Source organism: Pungitius pungitius, chromosome 6 (assembly GCF_949316345.1).
Source record: "Pungitius pungitius chromosome 6, fPunPun2.1, whole genome shotgun sequence".
NCBI classification, from domain to species: Eukaryota; Metazoa; Chordata; class Actinopteri; order Perciformes; family Gasterosteidae; genus Pungitius; species Pungitius pungitius.
The window spans coordinates 6,453,134-6,477,385 of NC_084905.1; the positions used below are offsets into that span (position 1 = coordinate 6,453,134).

The 24,252-nt window shown below is 42.6% G+C and overlaps 2 protein-coding genes across 5 annotated transcripts; both read right to left on the reverse strand.

Moving 5' to 3' along the window:
* Window positions 1-313: 313 nt before the first annotated feature.
* LOC119196540 (probable E3 ubiquitin-protein ligase HERC4) lies at window positions 314-7,938 on the reverse strand. The gene is made up of 22 exons (XM_037452308.2): window positions 7,614-7,938; window positions 7,382-7,499; window positions 7,146-7,222; window positions 6,619-6,840; window positions 6,442-6,533; window positions 6,148-6,278; window positions 5,583-5,707; window positions 5,427-5,497; window positions 5,220-5,326; window positions 4,974-5,139; window positions 4,687-4,888; window positions 3,946-4,094; window positions 3,734-3,850; window positions 3,489-3,587; window positions 2,987-3,133; window positions 2,756-2,896; window positions 2,406-2,575; window positions 2,228-2,291; window positions 2,058-2,128; window positions 1,758-1,941; window positions 1,562-1,658; window positions 314-1,218 (listed from the first exon to the last, which is right to left on the reverse strand). The coding sequence occupies exons 1-22, from the start codon at window positions 7,828-7,830 to the stop codon at window positions 998-1,000; spliced, it is 2,988 nt and encodes a 995-aa protein (XP_037308205.2). The 5' UTR covers window positions 7,831-7,938; the 3' UTR covers window positions 314-997.
* A 783-nt stretch (window positions 7,939-8,721) lies between these two features.
* Window positions 8,722-18,324, reverse strand: LOC119196640 (probable E3 ubiquitin-protein ligase HERC4). 4 transcript variants are annotated; one of them, XM_037452472.2, is made up of 23 exons: window positions 18,054-18,324; window positions 17,839-17,965; window positions 17,649-17,725; window positions 17,086-17,307; window positions 16,836-16,927; window positions 15,985-16,115; window positions 15,730-15,854; window positions 15,565-15,638; window positions 15,364-15,482; window positions 15,167-15,226; window positions 14,880-14,985; window positions 14,551-14,749; window positions 12,322-12,470; window positions 12,124-12,237; window positions 11,930-12,049; window positions 11,633-11,776; window positions 11,377-11,526; window positions 11,111-11,277; window positions 10,950-11,016; window positions 10,779-10,849; window positions 10,314-10,497; window positions 10,106-10,214; window positions 8,722-9,312 (listed from the first exon to the last, which is right to left on the reverse strand). In XM_037452472.2, exons 1-23 carry the CDS (start codon window positions 18,265-18,267, stop codon window positions 9,086-9,088), a joined length of 3,048 nt encoding a protein of 1,015 aa, XP_037308369.2. In that variant the 5' UTR covers window positions 18,268-18,324; the 3' UTR covers window positions 8,722-9,085. The 4 variants fall into 4 exon arrangements, with proteins under 4 accessions (XP_037308369.2, XP_037308370.2, XP_037308368.2 ...); XM_037452473.2 differs by having other exon boundaries at window positions 11,930-12,028; window positions 15,167-15,241; XM_037452471.2 differs by having other exon boundaries at window positions 15,167-15,241.
* Between the last annotated feature and the right edge of the window lie 5,928 nt (window positions 18,325-24,252).

Below are 24,252 nucleotides of genomic sequence, written 5' to 3' on the forward strand. Positions count from 1 at the left end.
ATTTAATATGTTGTTGATATGTGGAGTATTTAAAGTTCAAGCATTGTTACATTAATAGGGCCCAGGTCTGCTGGATGATCTCATCCAAGCTGCTCTTTGTCTCCTCTTACCAGCCAACATGCAGACTAATGGGGCCACCTAGTGGTACATGCAGTAACCCAACACTACAGAGAAAGGAGTTGACTTGAAGGTTGTTGTGTTTCTGTCTCTCTCTCACACTCTCACACCCCCGAAGCCCTTTTCAGGCCAGAGGACGGGTTATTCAACCAGCATCAAGTGTAAAACATGCACAAAGTTCACTGCTCCTCAGGGAAAAAGCAAATATATTTTATTTCAAGTTTTTTCAAGTAACAAATGTAGTATGTTGTTGAGAGTTTCTGACGTGATGTTTGTTTCGACAAAGATAACATATGATGAGGTGCAAACAAAATATAGATTTATAAAGTCATCAAAAATCAATTGCCCCCAGGGGGAATTAAAGATAAAGTGCAACATGAACTTCAGGGAAAAAAACTTCTTTAAATAGTACCCTAATTTACACACAGTTATTGGTTTGTATGTTTTGACAACAATATCTTCTCCAACTCTATTTACTCCAGTCAATACATAAATACAATTAACAGAAACAACAAACTGAAAAAAAAAATTAGCATAGGCCTACAGCTTAAATACCACATTTTCTAACACATAATCAACCGTTGTATTGGAATGTATTTGATTAAGTTAAAGGTAAATAATGAACATGAGAACACTACTTCATGTATTGCAACTTGGTCTGAGAATAAAACAGTAAATAAAAAGTAAGATAATGAGAACAAATAAAAACAAACAACAATAAACATTAAAAGTGGAATCATTGCATGTTACATTCAAAGTGCCTTTTCATGCTGCTACTTATTGGTGCTGCCAGAGAGGAAGGGCCGCTCTCTGTGGTCAGTGCCATGTGAGTACAGTGATTTTGGTTTTAATCTGGAGGTAGCATGTGAAAGGCAGCACATCACATGGAGAATGCTCTCTCTGTTATCAGCGCCCCCATCAGCTTCTCTCGCATGATCTCCTTGGATGAGTACCGGGGCAGGTACAGAATGGAGTGACATGTCAGAGCCTCGGGGAAGTGCTGATCGTAACGCTGACCATTCTGGACCTGCGTAACTTGAACTTTCATCCTGACCTGGTCCATGCCAAGGATAGGAACCCTCCTGGACCCGGTCAGGAACCCTGAAGAACGTCCGTGGAGGGAGAGAAGGGAACTTCAAGTCACTCTTTGTCGGTTACTGTCTTCGGCTAAAGTAGTCCCTTATTATATTAAATTAGATTTAGATATCAACTCACTTATGAAGCAATAACTGTTTTGACCTTTCCAGCACAGATAACTAATATTTAATAGTATTTACATCCGTACTTTAATCTCCTCAAAGCCAGAGACTGTGGATTTAATCAAGGATGCTGCTATTTTGTTAAAAGCGACGCCATTGGCATTTCTCCAAATTGGAACAAATGATTGGAAAAAAAATGTTATCTCAACAGCTCACTTGCTGTGAACATGAGATACAGTACTTACAAAGGAAATCTTTCCTCTGGTCTTCAGTCAGCTCATCAAAAACCTCCCAAAACATCTGCTTGGTGCTGGAGCCAAAGCAAACTTCCCACAGTGTGTTCTAATTGAAATGATAATGACAGCGTGGTTAAAAGAAGCATGTTAAGATTTTTTTCGAGGAAAAAATGGACCGAGCTTGTGTTTGGGACAGCGCGCGCACCTGTTTCAGTGTGGCCCAGTCGTAGACGTCTTGGCCCACCAGCAGTCCCTGCAGCTCCTCCGGCCGAAACAGAGTGACGGGATCCCGGTCACACACCTGGAAGAAGCCCCGCTGGAACTCCTCGAACACGGCCTGCACCGACGCGTTGAAGGCGTGGCTCACGTAGGCATCCACAAACTCCTTCCTGTTTGGCAGATTCAAATACAAATTAAATCAACATCTCTCTGACCACCCCCCCAACACACACACACACACACACACACACACACGACTGGGATTTGAACATATTTAAAGTCTTACTTATTCAGAACTGTCAGTAGCTTTTCAGGATTTTGGGGATCCAGGCAAACCTCTGACCCATCCCAGTTGATCTGTTATTGATGAAAGAGGAGGTCAGGTGGTGCAAAAGCTTTGTAACACTGAAAGAGAGATAAAAGAGTTGCATTACTGTAAAAGGGTAAAACACTAACAATAAAATCCCAGTCCAGTATTTTCAGCTCATCCTCGTCATAGTTTAGGATGCACTGAAGACTCCTGAAAAACAAATAATATAAATATAAATACACTGAGTTAAAATAAAAGAAAACACGGTTGGTTCACAACACTGAAGCAGCCATTTAAATTCACTAAATTAAGGTAAATGCTCACTTTCCAACATCCGGGCTGAATTCCTTCAAATCCTCCAGTGTCGGCTCGACGCCGAGCAGCTTCTTGAACAGGGCCAGTGGGAAGGGGAAGTGTATGAGACTTTTGTTCCACAAGGCCAGTCCACACAGAACACCAAACAGGAAGAAGTGTGCCTTGTCCTCCTCTTTTGACTGCATTGAGAAACAATGAAAATGTTGGTTAATTGCAAATTGTCTCACTGTCGCTTCTCGCCAGCAGCAGGAAGTCCATCAAATGAAGTGGAGTTAGAGGCGGTGGCGCGGCGGTCGTTTGGTTCCCGCATGAGGATTGAATGATTGATTGATTGTATGTTGATTGATTGAAAGTGTTACCGTGGAAGGGAACCAGGCCAGCGTTTCGGAGTCGTTGAACTTGAACATCCCAAATCGAGGGGAGACCATTTTAGGGAACAAGTGGTGGAAAAGGTCTCTTTTGTTGACGTCTGTGAGCTTCGGGTCCTCGTCAAAATAGACCTGAGAGACAACAAGTTGGCAAAGATAAGATTAACAAAATGATGATGAAATTGAATGACACATGTTAGCCCCTTTAAACGGAATGATTACCGCAAGTGGCTTCTTGAGGTCCTGGGGGAGAGCAGCAGCCAGTTGTTTGAAGGTACCTTCCAAAAGCGACGTTCGCTTCAGCTTCAGTCCCATAAAAAAGTAGGACTCTGTAGCCGGTGCAAAAGGAATCCTTGGCTGGTGTGCTCTCTGCAAGGACATTTAAAGTTTCATCTTATCTTAATTCTATGTAATATAATGCAATGCATTTTTATTAAAAATCAACATTCAGCACCTTATGGAGGAGCAAACAGTCTTCTATTTAAACATTAAGCATAAACAAAACAATGAGCTAAAAGACACTTAATAATAAATTGATCTATAGTTAATAGATGTACTGTCATTCCTGCATGGCTAAAACAGGCACCTCTACATCAGCCTTGATGCAGCCTTATAATTACATTACTAACATAAATAGACATTTGGCAACTTTGTTGAACTCGACAGGACACATTTTGCTAACTTTAGAACAAATTTTACAGTGATGAAAACGTTTCAAACGTACTTGAGTGCTTGAGGCATAGATGTCAAAAGCCAATTTCTTTGATTTCAGATCCATCACAAATGGGAAGTTACACAGGACAAACGGCTGATTATCCAAAACCTGAAGACAGCATAGAAGCATTTCACTAACAACAATGTAAACTTCATGTCCATATTTTTTTACCTTTCAATAACTCTTTATTACATCTTGATGGAGACTGTTTGCAAAGTGACAAAGTGAGAGACACAACGGTGTATTCTGTTTACCTTCCTATTTGATGTTGAATGCCAGATCCTAAGATCCTCCACGAGAAATGTTTCGCTAACCTCCACACAGAAGGTTTCTCCTGGGATCCTCTGATGTTCTGCGACCCGCCTGTTGGCCTTTAAAATAAGAGTGTGGAGGATTAGTCAGCAATGGAAAGCGTTCGTTGTGGTTTGAAGTTGAAAGGAGAGAAAACACGGTGACAGATACTAACGTTGTGCATGTTCTGGAGGACCAGCAGCAGGTTTCTGAGGCGCGAGTCGCGAGGAAAAGGCTCTGAGGAAAGGATCTCTGAGAGGGCCTTCTTCCACACGGCAACGTGTCGCACCTTAGTGGAGGACGTCTGGGAGGACCACCAGTCCCCTGAGGGAGACAACGGGGACACTTGCAGACATCAGTGACAGTTTAGCAGCTAAGCAGATGTTACAGATATGAGTGAGGTCAGGAGTGGACCACCAGAGTAGCTGATGCCAATTATTAAACGCTGCTACGAGTTATAATCGGACAAACGTGAAAAGAATGAAAAATCTATTTAATCAATGCCTTTAAGGAACATTTTTGAACTGTTGTTACTTATCTGACCTGCCCGTGCCATTCATTTTCCAAGCTCATGCTCTTTATTTGATAACTTTCTTGCATGGACTTCTATCTTTAATTAGCAAAGTACAACCTTCAAATAAAAGAGCTTTGATTGTCCAACTGAGAATCTCAGACCCCTCACATGACTCCTGCCACCAGTTTCTATGACAGCTGGTTAACATAAAAAAGCTTCTCACACACCATTGAAACACATAACAACAAAATGAAATAAATCACACCTGAGAAAGTCTATAATTATTACATTGGCACTCTCCAGACTCCAGCAAAATAGCACTGCTCCATTGGTACCCAATCATGTGATCCTATGATCAATGTTGAAAGAAACACATCCAACATTCAAACATCTTGCTCGTACCTAAGACCTGGAGGCTCTCAGCGGAGAGTCTCTGCACGGCGGCGGCGGCGAGCGCCTCAGTGAGAGTTATGCTCATCCCTTGCGTGTCGTGTCTCTGGATCCAATGCAGGAGCTCATTGAGAAGCAGGAAGATCCTCAACCCCTCCACTCCCACCGGTATCTCATCCAGAGAGCGAAGCAAGAGCAGCACGGCAGCCTGGACCTGTTGAGGGCACAGAATAGGATTTCTTAGCATTGCTGAGACGACTTGAAGGTACACATGAAGGCAAGGTGTCAGTCACAGTCACCTCGGCCAAGACGTCATCATTCCTGGACAGTTTCTTAAAAGCACGTCGAGCAAGTGACATGTTCAAGCCGCAGTACTTTGACGAGGTCTGGAAATGTTTATCGTTGCTTTGGTCGAGGAAGATTTGATTCATAGAGGATGCAGAGGAAAACGTCCTGAGGATTTCCCTGCGAGGTTTTGAGAATACAGTGTAAATATATTTAAGCGGCTAACCAGTGATATGACAATTGCTACTGCATATATTTACCCCTTGATCTTTTTCCATGACTTTGAATTAGATTCAGAGACCCATTTGTCAATCACATCAGGGGTTACATTGCTGGCCCTGGCTGGGTTCAACTCTTCTGGCGCTTCCTGTGGAAGACACCACATAGACCTCATCGTCATGACTTCACAGGCAAAGATAAGTGGGTTTATTGCCAAAATGATCAATGAACCGTATTCATGTTAGTACCTTAACAGAAGTTGCAAATGAACAGTTTCCTCCTGCGTAAATGTTTTCAATTATAGGACCATGACTGGTGTCTGCAATGATAAGAGAATAAAAGGTCAAATCTCAGTCTCTGAAACAAAAATGTAATCAATTGAGTTTCTTTACAATGGTTCTCACCCTGTGGTAGTTGAACCGGTAGCGGCACGGACGGATGACTCTCCTCTGCACGTCCCAGCTGCCCCAACTCTCCTTCGCCAAAGGAGTAAACCTTCCTGGACGCTGTCAGCACTAACGTGTGATGCCTGATTGAGAATTGCAGCACAAAATATTTCAATGACAACCAAGATGCTTTTTCATGAGCTTTCACTTAGAGCCATTCCTGTGGTTGTTCTGAACAGGAACAATGAAAAGAAGATGTATCACTCTCACGGAGAAGTGCACAACTGTATCAACATCCCATTAAAAATGAATACTGGGTAGAATCTTTATAAAATGCTTGTTATAAATGACAGCGCTTGCCACTAAACTGCTGTTCCTAGTGCACATGCGTAGGCTAATCCTTTTAAAAATACAGAAAGATTAACATGTAAATTGCATCACATAGTGCTTTGACTTTGGCATTTCTAAGCAAAAACAGTCACAATTGGAAGGCAAAAAAACGATTAAACAATGTTAGATGCGCATTGGTATCAGTAATGAAACTGAATTGACTCTGAGAGTGAGCGTTTAAATTGTACCGTACCATCCACAAGCAATCTTGGTGACCTTTGCCCCCAAGAGCTCTGCAACAAGCCGAGGTCGTGGTTCATCACAGAATGAGTTGTGCCCAAGCTGTCCATGTTGACCAGAGCCGAAGGTGAACACGGCACCATCCTGTGGAAGCAACCCGACAAAACCACATTTTAAGCTCCTACCAATTGTTGATTGTTACACATTTCCATTTGGTGATTTTTTGCTATAGATCATTAAAAACAGGTTGCATCACTTCAGTGTCATTAGTAGAACTGTCGAAAAGCAGTGTTTGATTTGCTCGTACCTTTGTCAAAACGGCAGTGTGCTCCTTTCCACAGGAAATGTGACTTGATTTCTTTGTGTTCAAGTAGCAAACAGGAGTTGGTTTAGGTCTGTCTATTGTGAAAAATGTTTATTCAGGTTAACATACAGATCTAGTCACTTTTTGTTGAGAATGAGAGACATGGCTTTATTTCCTGACCCGTTGTGTCCCCCAGCCCGAGTTGCCCGCGGTGGTTTCGGCCCCAGCCCAACACGGCCCCGGAGACGCAGAGGGCGAAGCTCTGCTCTCCCCCTGCTGCCACCTGGACCAGGGGGAGCGCTGACAGACCCCCCAGGCGTCGGGGCGAGTCGGTGCAGGTCTCACTGCTCCCCAGACCCAGCTGGCCCCTGGAGTTCTGGCCCCATGTGTACACCTGACCACCTGTGGAGAAATGACTGTTGACGACCTAGATATTGATATTATAATAATTGTTATCTTATACTACGCATTGACATCAGCCACCATTGGAGTTTGAGTCAGCTTTTACCGTTCCCTCTCAACGCTGGCTGAGATGTTGTTTCCACCAGGTCAACATAACAGAAGGTTTACAATATGCAGTGGTGGTATAAAAACATTTAAGCAGGTAGTATGTGACTGAGTTTAAGAACAGTTTCCATAACAACCGTAGGAGCTAATAGCTCCTAATTGTAGATTAGTAGCAGAACACTACATAGACTTCACTGTACCTTTGGTGAGGGCCACTGAGTGCTGGCTCCCACAAGCCACCTGAGACACAGGTATGTTACAAAGAGCTTCCAGGGGCCTGAGAGGACAGGAGACAGTAACAAAACAGAGCTCAAATACCCAGAATTTAGCAGAAGGAACCCAGGTGAGGGTTTTGTAAAAGAAATTAGCACTATTTCACACTTTTTGTTGCAAATTCAGGACATCAAATGACACCTTTAGGTAGGTTTCTCCTTACCTTGGAATGTAAGTGTGATTTGTGTCCACACAGAGAACCTTTCCTCCCTTAGAGAGTAGTGTGACCTCATTATCACCACAGACCAGGGCTTGAATCTTCTCTCTGCACTTCACTAACTCTGTAACAACACGGCAGGTGAACTGTAAGTGTGGCAGCTTGGTATATACGACAGGCCACTACAGCAAATATAAGAATAAGAGCTCAAAAGGAAGTTATAAAGACTGACGCTTACTCTGTTTTCCTCTGACTCTTCTCCCATCTTGGCTCTCTGTGGTGCGGATGATGGCAGCATCTCCGTTGCTTTTGATGAAAGCCAGCACGCTGTGACCCGCTGACAGATCCGTGATGTCAAAGCCCAGGTTTAAAAGGTGAACTCCGTCGCCTGCTGAGACGTTCGAGCCGTCTCTCAGCCGGAAGCCCTGCTGACAGTTCTCTCCCCATGAAAGCATCTTGGTAGAATGTCTGTGGGGACCTGTCAGCTGCTCTTTATGTCTCACCTCAGTCAGTCGGAAAACGAAACCTGATTGGTTTATTTTGCATATTTTGCTGTGAGCAAAGGAAAACGAAACTTATGAGCATGAGCCGGTGAGTCAGAGGTAGGAGGAGCTTTGCAGCTCAAGAAGTGAAAGGAAAAACGAAAGTGAAACTAGTAGAGTTGATGACTGCTGTTTGTGCATGACTGCAGCAGTATTCACACTTTGTTTGAATAAGAAGAGAAGAGAACATCGAATCAGATGGTTTAGTAAAAAGCTCCACCAAGCCTACTCCACCCACGACCGTGTCTCCTAAATAACCTCATCATTCTCTTCTCCTACCAGGCGGATCAAAATGTCATCAAGCTGTCACAGGAATTAGGAACATTTACTGCCAAAACATAATAGACATACAAGGAATTTGACATGAGTAATGGGCTTTGTGTTGTGTGAGGTCAGAGGTCACCTTATCAGTTCATTCTTGTGGTCAGGTGGACAATCGGTCAATACCTGGATAACGGGACGGATGGACAAACAGTAAACAAAAAGAAGTTGTAAAACAGGATAAAGTTAAATCCTTGAAAAAGAAATGGGCTCTTCAACATGAAATATCATGAAGTGTGTGCCGTCATTGATTGCGATGAAAATGAAAGGCTGTTGTGTTTTTAGGCTTCACCACAAAGTTCTTACACTATTTTATATCATAACATAATGTTTATCTCATATATGAGTTGCATTATTTCCCTTCAACATAAACCAACCAAGCTGCCTATGTACAGTCAGGGTAGTTGTGAAAATGTGTGCTGCTTTTCATCTTTGGTATCACGGTACGTCCTCTCAATAAGTGGACTGTTCGAGATGCTGCAGTTGATTTCTTCCAGTTTCAATTTTTATTGCTCCAAAATGATAAAACATTGCATGTAACAAACATTTTCTTACATTTACGTGCTTGCAGTAGAGAGCAGGCTGCTTTGCAAGGAATATGTTTTGTCCCATTTAGGCCCAAAATAACAAACTATCACTCTTTATTACCTTGAAAGATGCCATAAAAAGCCCTTAATATACAGATACAGTTTATACATTTATACTATCTTTATTATTGTACATCCACCACACATCTTTATTTAAAAGAATATAAAGCTCGTTGCGTTTACTAACACCCAGTTACATAAGCAGTAGCTACAAAGGCTGCTCCTCATTCAGCCATTTACAAAAAAGTCCTCTGTTTAGCTCAGATACAGTCAGAGTAGATTTTTCTATTGCTGCTCATGGCCTCTGTAAGCTTGGTGTGCATGATCTCCTTGTTGGAGTACTTGGGCAGCTCCAGGATTGAGAAACATGTATGTGTCTCAGGGTAGTACTCGTCATAGCAGAGGTCCTCAACTTCTTGGACTCTGACTGTCATCTTGATCTTGTCCAGGCCAAGAATGGGAACCCTTTCAGAGCCAGTCAAAAACCCTAGTGGAGGGGAAAGTGGTAGTCAGTCAGTGTCTGGCCTTATTTTTGTGTTAAGCTTTGCTCTGCCATTCCCCAAAAGTCAGACTTTTGAGTTAGACATAATACTGCTTTCGCTAAGGGGAATAGTTGTTTTTTTACTGCAGGCGACCAAAGTTGCTGGTAAAACACGACCCACTGAACAAGGGCAACCTCAGATACCGAGTGTGCAGAACCAGCCTGATCTCGTGGGTTGGTGTATACACGGTGTGTAATTGTTACCCATTGTAGGTTTTTCTCATCATAAAACATTTTTCAGTTATCTTAGGCAACATAACTATGGTAACAGCATTAAAAAAACAAAATAAATTGCAAAAATCTACTTAGGTTTAGGATAAAAATCATATTTGGACTTAAATAAGTACCTAAACTAAGATACAAACAAAATCAGGAAGACATCACTTGTGTTGTGAAGGTAGCTAAGGTAAATAAACTTCACCGGTAAATGCATTTACACTTAGTACACTACATGGTGTAGACATGCAAAAAGCTAAAACTATGATATTGCACACTAAATAACAAACAAACTGTTGGTTGATTCCTACACCAACGTCTGAGAGAACAACAAATATAAAAATATTCATGAATCATCGAGATCAAAATAGTTGTGGTTAATAAAAACAAATCGATAAAAGATTTGGATGACTTGTCTGATTCTGATGAGTTGCTTTCTCTTCATTCGGAAGTTAAATAGCAAATCTATTCAAAATAATACCTTATAATATTTTTATATGTCAAAGTAAGGTTTAATACTTACAAAGAAACGCTCTCTTCTGATCCTCAGTTAGTTCATCAAAAACCTCCCAAAACATCTGTATGGTGGGGTGAGGTGGTGTAGTACTGTACACCCCCTCATAACCAGTGTTCTGATTAAAGAAAAAAAATACTTTTTACAATCACTTCGGGTACTTTTTAGTATTCAGATCAAGCATCATAGAGGGATGAGGATGCAATAAGAGCTGTACCTGTTTCAGCTTTTCCCAGTCATGGAAGTCTTTGCCCACCAGCACTTCCTGCAGCTCTTCTGGTCGGAACAGCTTCACCAAATCCTGGTTACACACCTGGAAGAAGCCTTGCTTGAAATCCTGAAACACACCATCTACCGATGTGTTGAAGGCGTGGTTCACGTAGGCATCCACAAACTCCTTCCTGTTTTAGCAGATGGAAGTTTCATGTGAACAAAAATGGAAATCTCTCTGACAGGTATTTTCCTGTGAAACTACAGTAGCTTAATTTCCTTTTGCATAAAACTTTCTTTGGATTGATTCTGGGTCTTATTCTTATTTTGTTAAGAGTTTTTTTTCTTTTGTTAACATGTCTCCGGTGTGTTAAAAACCTCCTCTCACTCATTTATTAATGCTCATTAGTGTTTTCCTTCATTTATTGTCAAATAACAAAAAGCACACAACAAAGTCACAAAAAGTCCTTACTTATTTTGCCCAGTCAGTGGCTTTCCAGGATTTTTAGTATCAAGGTCAACTTCTTTGTCATCCCAGTGAATCTGTTATATCAGTTATAAGAAAGAAAAACACAGTGAAATCAAACACTATGAGACTTTTGCAAAGACAATTACTGTTATTGACTGTCTGTAAAAAACATACGACAAAATCCATGTAGAGATTTTGGATGTCGTCATCTTCGTAGTCTTCCAGGATGTTCAGCAGACTCCTATAAGCAAAATAAAAGGGAAAAACTCATGAAATACCAAAGCGGCTGTTTACAGTGTGTTTTTATCAGAAAAAATGTATTTATTTCTTCTTACTCTCCAACGCACGGGCTGAATTCAATCAAGTCACTGAGTGATGGCTTTACACCGATTAGCTTCTTGAACAGTGCCAGTGGGAAGGGTAAGTGTATGATGCACCGGTTGTACAAAGCCAATCCACACAGAACTCCGAAGTAGAAGTATCTCTCGTCCACCTCTGTTGCCTGTTTTTGATGGAAGGAACAACTTATATCAGAAAAATAGAAACAAAATAGGATGATATTCATTTAAGATCTGATCTTTAAGAAGGGTTAGAGTCTTACTTTGGAGGGGAACCATGCCAGTGTTTTGGAGTCGTTGAACATAAACATGCCAGATTCAGCTGACATCATCTCGTGAAACACTTCGTGAAAAAAGTCCTTTTTGTAGAGATTAAGATCATTTTCAACTATGTCGTTCTCTTCAAAATAAATCTGCAAGACAAAATTACACAAACTACATTTTCCCTCCTGGTACAGCAGCATATACAAGAGTACCTATACCACAATGCAATGTTTGGAACGTTTAGTTTTTGTTTACCAGAAGTGGTAACTTGTATTCCTCAGGATTCACACCAGATAGTTGTTCGAAGGTGTCATCTAGGATGGATGCTCGACTCAGGGTTAGGTCAAAGGACAAAGGCTGGGCGAACCAGCAAAACATATGAGGCATCTCTGCTCTCATCTGGAATAGAGAGATTGAGATTTCATTATTATTCAATTTTTACATTGTCTGACTGTCTAACTTCAATGTTTCTCACACATCTTCTATCACACAGCAATGACACACACTGAAAAAAGCACTGACTAGTTCTCATGAGTTTAAGGCTTCAGTTACCCTGCTGCTATCAGCATGCAAGTCAAAAACAAATTTCTTTGACTGGAGATCCATCAGAAATGGAAAGCGACACAGGATAAGTGGCTGGGAAGGAAAGCTCTGAAAAGGATGGAAAACAAACTACAGATATTAAATGGGTTTTAAATGTATTATGGCTTCTATCTCACTAAGCCTTTACCATGTGTTACTTTTACCTTGAGTTCTGTAAGAATCCAAAGACACAGATCCTCCTGGAGAAACTTTTTGTCAATCAACAAACAGAAGTCAGTTTCTGGCATCTTTTGAGGTTCTGCTGTCCTGCTGTTGACCTTTTCAACAAATTAAAAACTGTATTTGAAAAGCAACAGTGTTTAAGATGATGCTGTGGTGCTCATAAAAAACATGATACTAACGTTGTACATATGCTGGAGGACCAGCACCAAGTTTCTGGCTCCAAAGTAGTGAGAAACACTCATTGAGGACAGCATCGCTGAGAGGGCCTGCTTCCACACGTTTACATGTTCAACCATGGTGGACAGCGGCAGTGAGGACCACCAGTCCCCTGAGCGAGACAAAATAAAGATTACGCAAACATTAAGGTGAGTAAGAAGATGACGAGGAAATAGCTTAAAGACAGGCTAAATAAACACAGATCATTCTTACCGCCATGTCTAAATCACCTTGCATCATCATGCAAACAAGCCATTTTAAAGGGAAGTACATTTGATAAATCACCACTTCGTTTTATGCATTGTTTCATTGAAGAAATGTATCATAAATCATTTTTAAATTCAACTAAAAATAAATATATTTAGGTGGACTTAACAGCTTTGTTTTTCCCGTTATCTGTAAAACAAACAGAACGCATGCAAGCCTTTTATAACAGATTTAAAGTTATGGTCGACCTTTAGGCCAGAAGTCAGAAGCCAGAACTACAACCAAATGCTGAGTACTTTTTTGTTCCATCTTTAATCCTTAATGTTTTTGAGTAAATGAAAAAACATATATGATGCCCTCTTGTTAGTCTACCTTTTTTTTACGTCTCCACTGGCTACCCTGAGTTTGAATGAATTGCGGGAAATTTCCCCTGGTAAAGTGTGCATCCGTCCACTTTAGTTCCGATTGGACGGAACTAAAGCCCAACTTTAAAGCCCATTTTCTCATACACTTCCATAGACTGTTTTTTGCAACAAGAGGAGTGTTCCAAGCAGTGACCAGTAAAGAGAATGTAAGGCTGTTATCAGCGGGATTACATTAATGCATTGTCCCTCATACTCAGGTGGTCTGAATCCAGCACAAAAATGACCGACTCCGCCATGTATGTATGAGTTCGACTCACAGGACTTAATGACTACAGGCCTGTCGCCCTGACCTCTGTAGTCATAAAGTCTTTTGAACAGCTAGTCCTGTCCCACCTGAAAACCCTCACCGACCCCCTCCTGGACCCCCTGCAGTTCGCCCACTGAGCCAACAAGTCTGTAGATGACGCAGTCAACATGGCCCTCAACTTCATCCTCCAACATCTCTAGTCACCCGTCGGTCAAGCTCCTGAAGTTTGCGTCTGACTCCACCCTCATTGGACTGACCCCGGTGGGGATGAGTCCGCCTACAGGTGGGATTCTGACCATCTGGTGACGTGGTGCAGCCAAAACAACCTGGAGCTCAACGCTTTGAAGACAGTGGAGATGGTTGTAGATTTTTGGAAGAACACAGGCCCTTCCCCCATCACCCTGTGTGACTCCCCTGTCACCACTGTGGAGTCCTTCCATTTCCTGGGCTCCATCATCACCCAGGACCTCAAGTGGGAGCTGAACATCAGCTCCATCACCAAAAAGGCTCAGCAGAGGATGTTCTTCCTGAGGCAACTGAAGAAATTCAACCTGCCACAGGCGATGATGGTGCACTTCTACACGGCCATCATCGAGTCCATCCTCTGCTCCTCCATCACCGTGTGGTACGCTGCAGCCACAGCCAAGGACAAGGGCAGGCTGCAGCGTGTCATCCGCTCTGCAGAGAGGGTGATCGGCTGCAATCTGCCGTCTCTTCAGGACTTGTTGGCTTCCAGGACCCTGAAGCGAGCTAGAAAGATTGTAGCTGACCCCTCTCACCCCGGACAGAAACCCCTTCCATCCGGCAGGAGGCTGAGGTCCATCAGGACTAAGACGTCCCGTCACACAACAACGGTTTCTTCCCGTCGGCAGTCGGGCTCATCAACAGATCCCGGGTCCCCCCCTGACTGACCCTGACATCCCACCGGTCACTCCCTTCACACTCCACATGCACATACACGTGTCACTTTCAATTGTCACTTTCTGTTCGCTGGTGCACTTTATTTGAACTTTTATTAACTTTTATTATTTTATTTTTAAACCAACCCACAGCCTTATACTAACTTTCTTCTTATATTTCATTTTATTCCTCTTGCACTATGTTGTCATCTTGTCCATTGTCTAACTATCTGTTGTCATGCGCCAACCGCCAAGTCAAATTCCTTGTATGTCTGACATATTTTGGTAATAAATCTTTCCTGATTCCTGATTCCAATCAAAAAAGAAAATGTCATGCAAACTCAAGGGTTATAACTTTAATGTACAATGTGTCATCATGAACGATACTTGGCTGATGTGAGACTGATGTTGTACCTATGACCTGGAGACTGTCAACAGACAAGTTTAGGAGGGAAGCCGCAACCGCCTTGGCGAGAGTTGTGCTCGCTCCATCCCGTTTGTGCCTCTGGATCACGAACAAGAGTTCATTTAGAAGCAGGTAGATCCTCAACCCCTCCACTGCCAATGGCTTCTTATTAAGGGAAGGAAGCAAGTCAAGGAGAGAAGCCTCAACCTGAGGGAAAATAACGTGATTTGATTTAAGAATGCCTTTGACTTATTAGCAGCTGCTAACAGCAACACATACGGGATACTCAAAGTAGATTTGAAACTTTGCGTACATAAGATATATTTTGGTTACATACCTCGGCGAAAACATTGTCCCGTTTCACCAATTTCTCAAAAGAGAGTCGTGCAACTGACAAATTCAAGCCTGAATACTTTGGTGAAGTCTGGAAATGTTTGTCTTTGCTGAAACACAGAGAAAAAAAACTTGATTAACACATTTAGAAAAGATACTCAGACACAGTTGTGTTTGGCCACGGACCAATGTTGGACAAATAGAAACTGTGACCGGATGATGGTAAATATAAGAGGTCATCAACGTCATTGACATGTGTCACGTGTTCATGAGCAGCAACACCGTGTTTACCTCTGCTCAAGGAAGATTGTATTGAGACAGGAAGCGGAGGAGAACGTCCTGTGGATTTCCCTGTGAAGACATTTTCTAGTCTGTGTTAAAAGCTTCGGTTCCCAATGATTGATTTAAGTCGTGACAGTCATGGAACATTAAGCGGCTCAACAAGGTGGCGACACTTTGGAAATATATTACCAAAGCAATATACCTACTTTTTGATTTTTTTCCATGTTTTTGAATCGTATTCAAGGGTCCATTTGTCAATCATGTCCGTGAGACGACGCTGTGTTTTGATGCCGATGGCGTCGTCGCTCGCCTCCTCGTGAACGCCCTGCAAAATTAACGGGGTTGAGTTGATGTCACACATCAACATGAGGCCGACCATCGCGGTCTGTGCGCGTTTGTCTCGGTACCTCAGTAGGTGCGCACGTTGCAAACGAACAGTTTTCCCCTGCAAAGATGTTTCCAATTTGAGCATCAGTCGCGACTGGAAGAGAAAGCAGAATGTGTCATCCCCTCCCTGACAACATTCCTTGGATTCACATGATTTAGTTCAGTTATTTTCTAAATGAAGTCACCTTGTAGCAGTTGAACAGGGAGTGGCACAGACGGATGACTCTCCTTCCCGTGGCCCAGCTGGCCCTGCTCTCCACAGCCGAAGGAATAAACCCTCTTTGACTCTGTCAACGCTAATGTGTGATGCCTAAAAACATTTATACCATTTACATTATATCATTTTAACGTCATCACAGATGGAAATATATATTTGATTGGCTACATTTAAGCAGCTGGAAGCAGCTTGTGTAATCTTTTCTTAGGATAATTAACCGTACCATCCACAAGCAATCTTGGTGACCTTTGCCCCCCAGAGCTCTGCAACCAGGCGAGGTCGTAGTTCATCGCCAAATAAGTTGTGCCCAAGCTGTCCATATTGACCAGAGCCGAAGGTGAAGACATCACCATTCTGAGGAATGTACATTAGCATCGTGTTGAACTGAAGCAGGCTGCTGTTTTCAGTGAAAGAACCTTTATATGGATATTGATGTACTGTATGTTGATGTTGAAATATACATACGTAGATGTGGAGATAGGGGTCTTTGAAAATACGTTGGTTACCAGTAAATGGTTACAATATGTTGGACCCCCCAAAATACTATTTGTTGCTGTCAATTGAGTGATGTCCCTAGCGTCAAATGCAGCGCTGATGCAGAGTTGACGGATTATTATTGTTGTTATTTTTGTTGCACAGAAAGAAAGCGCTCCTTTTCCAGCAATAACATGTGTGAAGGTTAGTGGTTACAGTCAGGCGGAGAAGACCCCTCTAGTTGTAGGAATCAGTACAGCATGATGCTCAATTACTAAATAATGGTTAATTTACAGTCAAATAGACCATAAAGCAGAGTATGCTTGGCCCTAATTTGTGATTGACAAGTCTCTAGCACTGGGTTCTGCAGCCTGGTAGTTCTCTGTGATTAGAACTTTAAACCTTACAGAGTGTGTTTTCAGTTTATGAAAAATAAATGTAACGTTTTTGTTCAGCGTTGGGTTGTACCACCCCTTCTCGACTCACTTTTGGTCACAAAAAGCTAGATGGCAAGGACCAAAAAACAACAACACAAATAGGTTCAAAATGCTTCAAGGCTTTAGATCGATAAACCAATGAGTGACGTGGGGGAAATCTAACCTTTGTCAGAATGGCAGTGTGGTCCTTTCCGCAGGAAATGTGAATGGTGGACTTCTTGTTCAGACAATGAACAGCAGTTGCCGTGTGTCGGTCTACAACAAAGACATTTAACATTGCAGTTTGCATGCTGTGTGTATTGTAGACAAGATCGATATTGCTTGTAGAATCCATCTTCAATGGAGTGTAAATTACAGACAAGGTGAATTCCCATTCAATGCAAGCAGATAGAAAGAAAAGCTTGTTGCAGTACCCGTTGTGTCCCCTAGCCCGAGTTGCCCGCGGTGGTTTCGGCCCCAGCCCAACACGGCCCCGGAGACGCAGAGGGCGAAGCTCTGCTCTCCCCCTGCTGCCACCTGGACCAGGGGGAGCGCTGACAGACCCCCCAGGCGTCGGGGCGAGTCGGTGCAGGTCTCACTGCTCCCCAGACCCAGCTGGCCCCTGGAGTTCTGGCCCCATGTGTACACCTGACCACCTGTGGAGAAATCACAAAAGATTTCATTTCCTGTCTTCAGACTTTAAAGAGCCGTGGAGATACTCCCGGGGCAGTAAGGATGATCTCTTACTAATTAACTTGTTAATTGCACGCAAAAACACCTTTAAACAAAAGGTTTCCTTTTAAAATTAAAAGAACCCTAACCCTACAAACACAGCAATGGCAGCATCTCTTTTCTACAGCAAACACTTTTAAATTCGACACAGGCACAAAGCTCAGACTCGTGTCACATTGGATCAAATTATCTTGTATGGCTGAAAAACATATTTATTGGCTGAATAATGTATTTATTCAGCCTGTAGATTAGCGGAACACCGTACCTTTGGTGAGGGCCACTGAGTGCTGGCTCCCACAAGCCACCTGAGACACGGGTATGTTACAAAGAGCTTCCAGGGGCCTGAGAGGACAAGAGCAACGAAACATAAAATCAGAGATTTTGCAAAACAGAAAGAGATTTTCTTGCAAATTCAGGCCACAACGATTTACATCAAGTCCTTAGGTTGTACATACTTTGGATTGTAAGCGTGAGTATCCACACAGAAAAGCTTTCCTTCCTCGGACAGCAGCAGGACCATCACCTCATTACCATCACCATGGCAACCCACGGCCTGAATCTTCTCTTTACACTTCACAAACTCTGAACAGAACACAGCAGGTATGAAGAGATAGCTGCACCATCCTCATTTATGCAAAAAACGAGGAAACATTTGCACGGGTTCGCTCACTCTGCTTCCCGCCTCCGCTCTGCTTCTTCACGACGACGAACGCGTTCCCGTTGGTTTTGACGAAGGCGAGCGCGCTGCGGCCCGCGGACAGACCGGCGAGGCGGTAACCGAGCTCCAAACGGCGGAGCCCGGAGTCCGTGGCGGGCCCGCTGTCACGTTTCGCCCCGTCTTTGAGGCGGAAGCCCCGGTGAGCGTCCTGTCCCCACGAGAACATGCTGCCGCAGAGGCTTCGCGCGACCGGCCGACGGCTGCTGCACGCGACGGACGAAACGAAAGTTATGAGTGGAAAACAAAACCTAAACATGGCACAGGGAGGGACACTGCGAAACCAAATTGCACGGGGTGGGACCTTTAAATCTCGATAGAAACGAAAATGAAACGATTTTGTGTCTATTTCTCATAAAGACCGGCAAGCAAGGTGTATCGACCTCACCCTCATTAAGTCAAAGGCAAACAACAGTCTTCAGTCCTAATGAGAAGCCACTCAGTGTTCCATAATGTTCCACATGTGTTCTGCAAACAACCTCAAGCTGCTCTCCATGTTTGGTTCTGACTCATTCGGCCCTAAACCTTTCGGGGCTTAAACCAACAGCAGGATTTTAAACTCAATTCGTTTTTAGACAGAAAGTCAGTGTAAAGACGTCAGAACTGGAGTGATGTGATCCACATGTAATTCGTTATTTGTAGTTATTTTGGGTGTGTCAATGCTTTTATAATAATAACCAGGTGGTTACTGGTTGCTACCTTGGTATAAGTTTCATTTCCGTTTCATACACTGATGGGGTATGATAAATATGACATTGATGCACTTAAGATGCCTTTTAATAGCGAAAGACATTAACACGCATGATGTTTGATTGTCTTAAAACTGAATAAGGTTTAGAGACCTGATTTTTACACGGTTTGGGTTCATGTCTTGTTTTTTTTTGTAGTTTCATGTCTCTCGTGTCCCACTTCACTTCCTGCCTTCTCCTGTCTTCCCCTGTGATTGTCTGCCATGACCATAATTGTTTACAATCACCTGCACCTCCCCTGTGTATTTAAGCAATGTTGGTCTCTTGTCCCTCGTCGCGTTATTGCATGTTTGCTGGTCTACATGTTGTTGGTGTGATTGTCAGAGATTTTGATTTCAGGATTTTGGATTTATTTATTCATAAGGTACTTTTTGTTTGAGCGCTGCGTCTGATTCCTTCCTCTGCACCTCTGCACCAGTTGTGACAGATTCCTTTGGAATATTGATTACATTTGAAAAAAAGTAATTGTTTTCCACATTTAAAAAAGCTAGACATTTCATTACTAATTGATGAACACATTGGGTGGAATTAATGGGAAAAAAGTGGCCATGAAGTTCTTGAATCTACGTTTAAAAAGTACTATCAGAACAGCTAGAAATGTGGGGCTAAACTGTAGCTCGACGTACTGCACATCAACCACAAGGTGCAGGTAGAGAGCTTTTCTGCTTTAAGTTTCCCCGCCGGGCATTCAACTTGTCCTCGAAGAGACATTTCTTAAAAGTCAAGGAAGTCTAATATTTGCTGGCCTTTAACTTGATGAAACTTAACTTGATAACTTGATGGCATTTCTGCCATACATTTACCATTGGTGAACCAGCGCTGCTGATTGAAAGGCGATTCTTTGGCTTAAAAAAAACGTGATCAGCCCAAAGGGAGCTAAAACGTCCAGAGGTTATCTCCAACATTGTCCTCGTGGCAAAATGTGTCATGTAGTTGCCTCAGGGACACCTCCTGGGAGAAGGGCCCCGAGCCAGCAGATGGAGAGAGGCAGGAGGAAAAAGAAGGGGTGGCGAGAATGTGAAACACAGCCCGATAACATCTCTAGCCGTCACTCTTTCCCACCTCTCCTCTTTGTGTCATCTGATCACCTTCTTCTCCCTCTTTTCACACTGCGTAGAACACAAGAGAAGAGCTGGCAAGGGCAGCAAGAGCAGTGTGTCAATCACATGGGTTTGAAAAATGTCCTGAAGGGGTCTCCATGGGCCCTGACCTCTGTGACCTTTGCAGTGCATCGCCCCAGCTAAGCAGACGATCTCTCTTCTTCTGTCGCCCTGTTTGCTTTCTTTTGTCAGAGCGCTTTTTGTAAATGCGAGGAAACCACCTGTGTAGTGCATCTGTGGCTTGGATTGGACGTAATGGATTCTTGTTACACAGTTTCACAGTAATTGGAATGAAGTGATTTGGCCTGTAATAAATGTACACATTGTAGTTGTAGTTCTTTTATTTTGGTTTCTCATGATGAAACACATAACTGCTGTTTCAACCTGTTCAGCCATGCATATTGTATTTTAAATATTTTGTGTGGCATACCAAATTCAAAACTTCAAATTCCACATTTTTCTTATAGCTTAAGCTTGACTACTTAAAAGATACATAGGTACTCATTTAGGGCCAATTATAAATAATAAGCATTCTATAAAGATGAATATAAATGCTTGACTGAAAACTTTGGGCTGAGCAGAAAATAATGTGTCCCCCACGGCTCCCCTACAGTTGAAGATAGCAGAAACAGGGATTTATAAATCTTGTATCTCTGATAAACTTTAATGGATCATAAAATATTGGGTAGAGAATTGATCCGCAGATGGTCCAGTTCAAACTGAGAAGAAACCTTTCCATGAAGTAGATTTTTTGTGGTACAACGGAGACTAAAATGTGGCCCTCGACACACTTGGTAAAGGCGATAAGACCCCATCTCTCTTACACTCCATTTGTCAACGGCCGCTTGTTGGCTTTGCTGAAGAGGAGAAACACGCTTCCCTCCTTTCACCCACAACACTGACAGAAACTGTCCTGAGCTGCAGGACCACCATCTTGATCTAAACACCCCCCCCCCCCCCCCGGAAAAACACAGACTAGGCAAATAGCCCCTCAATAACGTAATTAGTAAGTCATTGATGATGACAAAGGGTTGTTAGAAAGGAAGTAAATCATTTGACAAGTACAAACTAAACAATAGGTGACTATTTTCCGTTCATTCAGCACTTTATGTACTTTATGTAATCCCTCCGTCTCGAGCTTTTCTTTCATGATGTCTGTTGTTTTGTTTCGTCCTCATGAAGCAACTTGATTCTTTGACAGCAGAGGAAGGAATGCAGCCTCTTGAGCTTGAGTTCAAGTGTGTGTGTGTGTGTGTGTGTGTGTGTGTGTGTGTGTGTGCGTGCGTGCGTGCGTGCGTGCGTGCGTGCGTGCGTGCGTGCGTGCGTGCGCATGCTCAGCTACGGTGGAATGAGCTGTGCTGAGCCGTACCAGGACCTTAACATCCACACACAGTATCGACTCCCGTTCTCCACTTCCACAGTTCACAGAACAACATGACCGCAGAGGATGCCTCTTTCTGTTTTTTTCCCAGTGTCTTTTACTCTTTCCTTTAGTTTATTTCTCTCTCAGGCAAAACGTCCTTACACCCATCGCAGGTGAAGCACAGGGTGAATTGACAACATTAATGGTGGCTGCACGAGACGTTCTGGTGTGTGTGCAGCTGGCTTACTGGGATGCCCTGTTTGGGAGACATAATGGACCGGAGCAGGATGTTATCATGCACTCTCCCTGTTGTCTGCTCGTGTATCATAGGTCGCCTACTAACCACAGCGGGTGGGGTCAGGTTTTTTACAGTGCCCGTTGAAGATGGGCTGAGTGAAACTGTGAATATCACCAGGTCACCAAACTCTGCACCATTTAAAAAGATCACAGTGCGTGTTGGACCACTTAAAAAGGTTCAACGGGGACGTGGAGAAGATGTTGTGACCCAGTTTGTGGCCACTAGAGGGAAGAATTACAGCAAAACAGCCTGACGCACCCAAGAATAATATTTATGTCCTTTTAGCTTTAGTTTTGTACACAATGAGCCCACAGATACAGGCTTGGTTCTTTAGATGCCGTTGCACTGCCTTCATCAACTAACAGAGAACACATGATTTTTATCTGCTTTTAAGAGGCTTTTTTTACTTCAAAACAGCCGCCCTGCTCGAGAGAAATCACTTTCAAGTAAACGCAAACAAGTTACATAAGCACTCTCTCACAGCTGCCGTGTAGCTCACCAGGTAGTTAGTCGGAATTGGCCGAACAGGCCTAATCCGTGTTTTCCGTATCTGTTCTAAGTAGAACATTTAGATACAGCGTCTTATGTGACTACTGAAAGTGGACAGAGCCACGGTTACACTGAGCAGCTCTTTGGCTTCAAAGGCCTCCAGCGGCAGGAGGTTGGGACGAAGATGAAACACCAAAACACACACACACACACACTTAGAGATGGGAGATATAGGCCTTGTCCGACAGCTGAGATATAGCACGAGAGCCCTGGGGAGTTTCAGGGGATTTCCACCCAGGGAATCGGACACGATGCCTGATTTACACTAACACTTTGGCTAAACTTATGATAAAAGTTCACAAGAGAAACATGGCTGTATCTGTCTTTATCCATCTCTGCCTCCATCCGTCTCTGTTCTTCTGTTTGCTGCTTTCTCTCTCTCTCTCTCTCTCTCCATAAATACTGCTGTTTAAGTCGAAAGTTATTGTTTTCATGAATGCAAGCATTGTTGACCGTCATCTCACTGAAGAAATTAGGCGTAAAAAAGGATTGTCAGAAGTTATATAGAAGCTGAATGTCATTCTGAAAAAACAGCGTCTTTTAACTTAACACATAAAGGCGGCAATAAGATGAAATGGGATGCGGAGTGAAAGAGAGCAGCTGAAAGAAAACACATTCATTTTTATCAGAGTTTCCTGCTCCTTTTTTTTTTTTCACTGAGCCAAGGAATGCGATGAGGAATCTGGTGAGAGATAAAGGCAGCAAAGTGGAAGGTACTTTACTGCGTGTATGAGTGTATGTGTGTGTGATGATTGTGCAACCTTTTTTAAAGTATTGCAGTATTTTTTTTTTCTAATTTAACCTTTGCCCCGTTGCCTTGTCGCTTATAGACCAACTCTTTGATAATAATTCATAAATGAAAGAGTAGAGTCCTGGTCCCGAACAGGGCGGGGTGTAGCTGGACTCCGTGTAAAGGGAGGGAAAGCTTGGTCAAGGTCAGCTGATGCAGGCCAAGTATTTTCACATATTTTCATGCAGGACTGTGGAATGTTCCATTGATGGGATCGTACACAATGAGGCAAACATTATTTAGTGGATCTCCCTTTCTGCGTGCCAGGGTAAAAACATTACTGCTTGTCGGACAGGACAGGAAAAAAAAAAAAAAACATTGTTTTTCACGCATGGAGCGTTTTTGATTTGATTTTACTACCATGGGTTTCTTCCTCTCGTATCTACTACAAATCTAAGTAATCAACTAGTGAAGTTTCACATTTATTATTAAAATTGGTCACCCTCTTCCCCTGCAGTGTGTTCAAAATGTCTGTAATTTTACAAAAGAAATCTTGAAAGGACGTTTTCCGAAATCTCTTTTTTTTTTTTACAGAGGGGTTTGTTCATATATTATTCATAACCTGATATATACTCATTTATCTATTTGATCTACTTTTTTATGTATTATAATTTTTTGGATACTCATGGCTTTACAAATTTCTACTCTTATTATGGAAGCTATGTAAATTAGCATGTTTAATAAAGAAATGCAGCTTTGGCATATTTAAACATAACATGAAAACCTGAAAACGTTATTGTTTGTAATCAGCTGACTGGCAATTACATTTTATGGTTGAATGTCTTGTAAAATGTAAAAGATCAAGTCCCGTGTAGAGTCTCTACTTCGTATCAAACGACAAAGAACACTTTTAAATGAACAAATAAAAGACCACAGAGGCAAACGGATGCTGTATGAAAACAGTCACAGTACATTTAGACACAGAGACACCATCATGTTCATTTATCTCACATGTTTCAGTACAAAATGATTCACTGACATTTGCTGTTTGCTGACTCAAATATTGATACACATGGAATACAGAAGAAATGAAAAGTACAAACACTCTGTGCCTAAGACACATCAGTCAGTTACAAGTGGAAAGGGTTCAGTTCCCACGTTGAAGTAGTATTATTTACATCTTGACCATAATGTCCCGGGCCACACAACCAGTTCGACCAAACGTATTTCAGAGTCTAAAACACATGCCAAAGTCCAGCAATATTTACACACCGCAGAGGCAAGAGACTCCCGAGAGCGCTGCCAGAAAAAAGAAGAAATCCAATCCTGCCATTACTCAAAAACAAAAAAGATTTTAATTTAAGT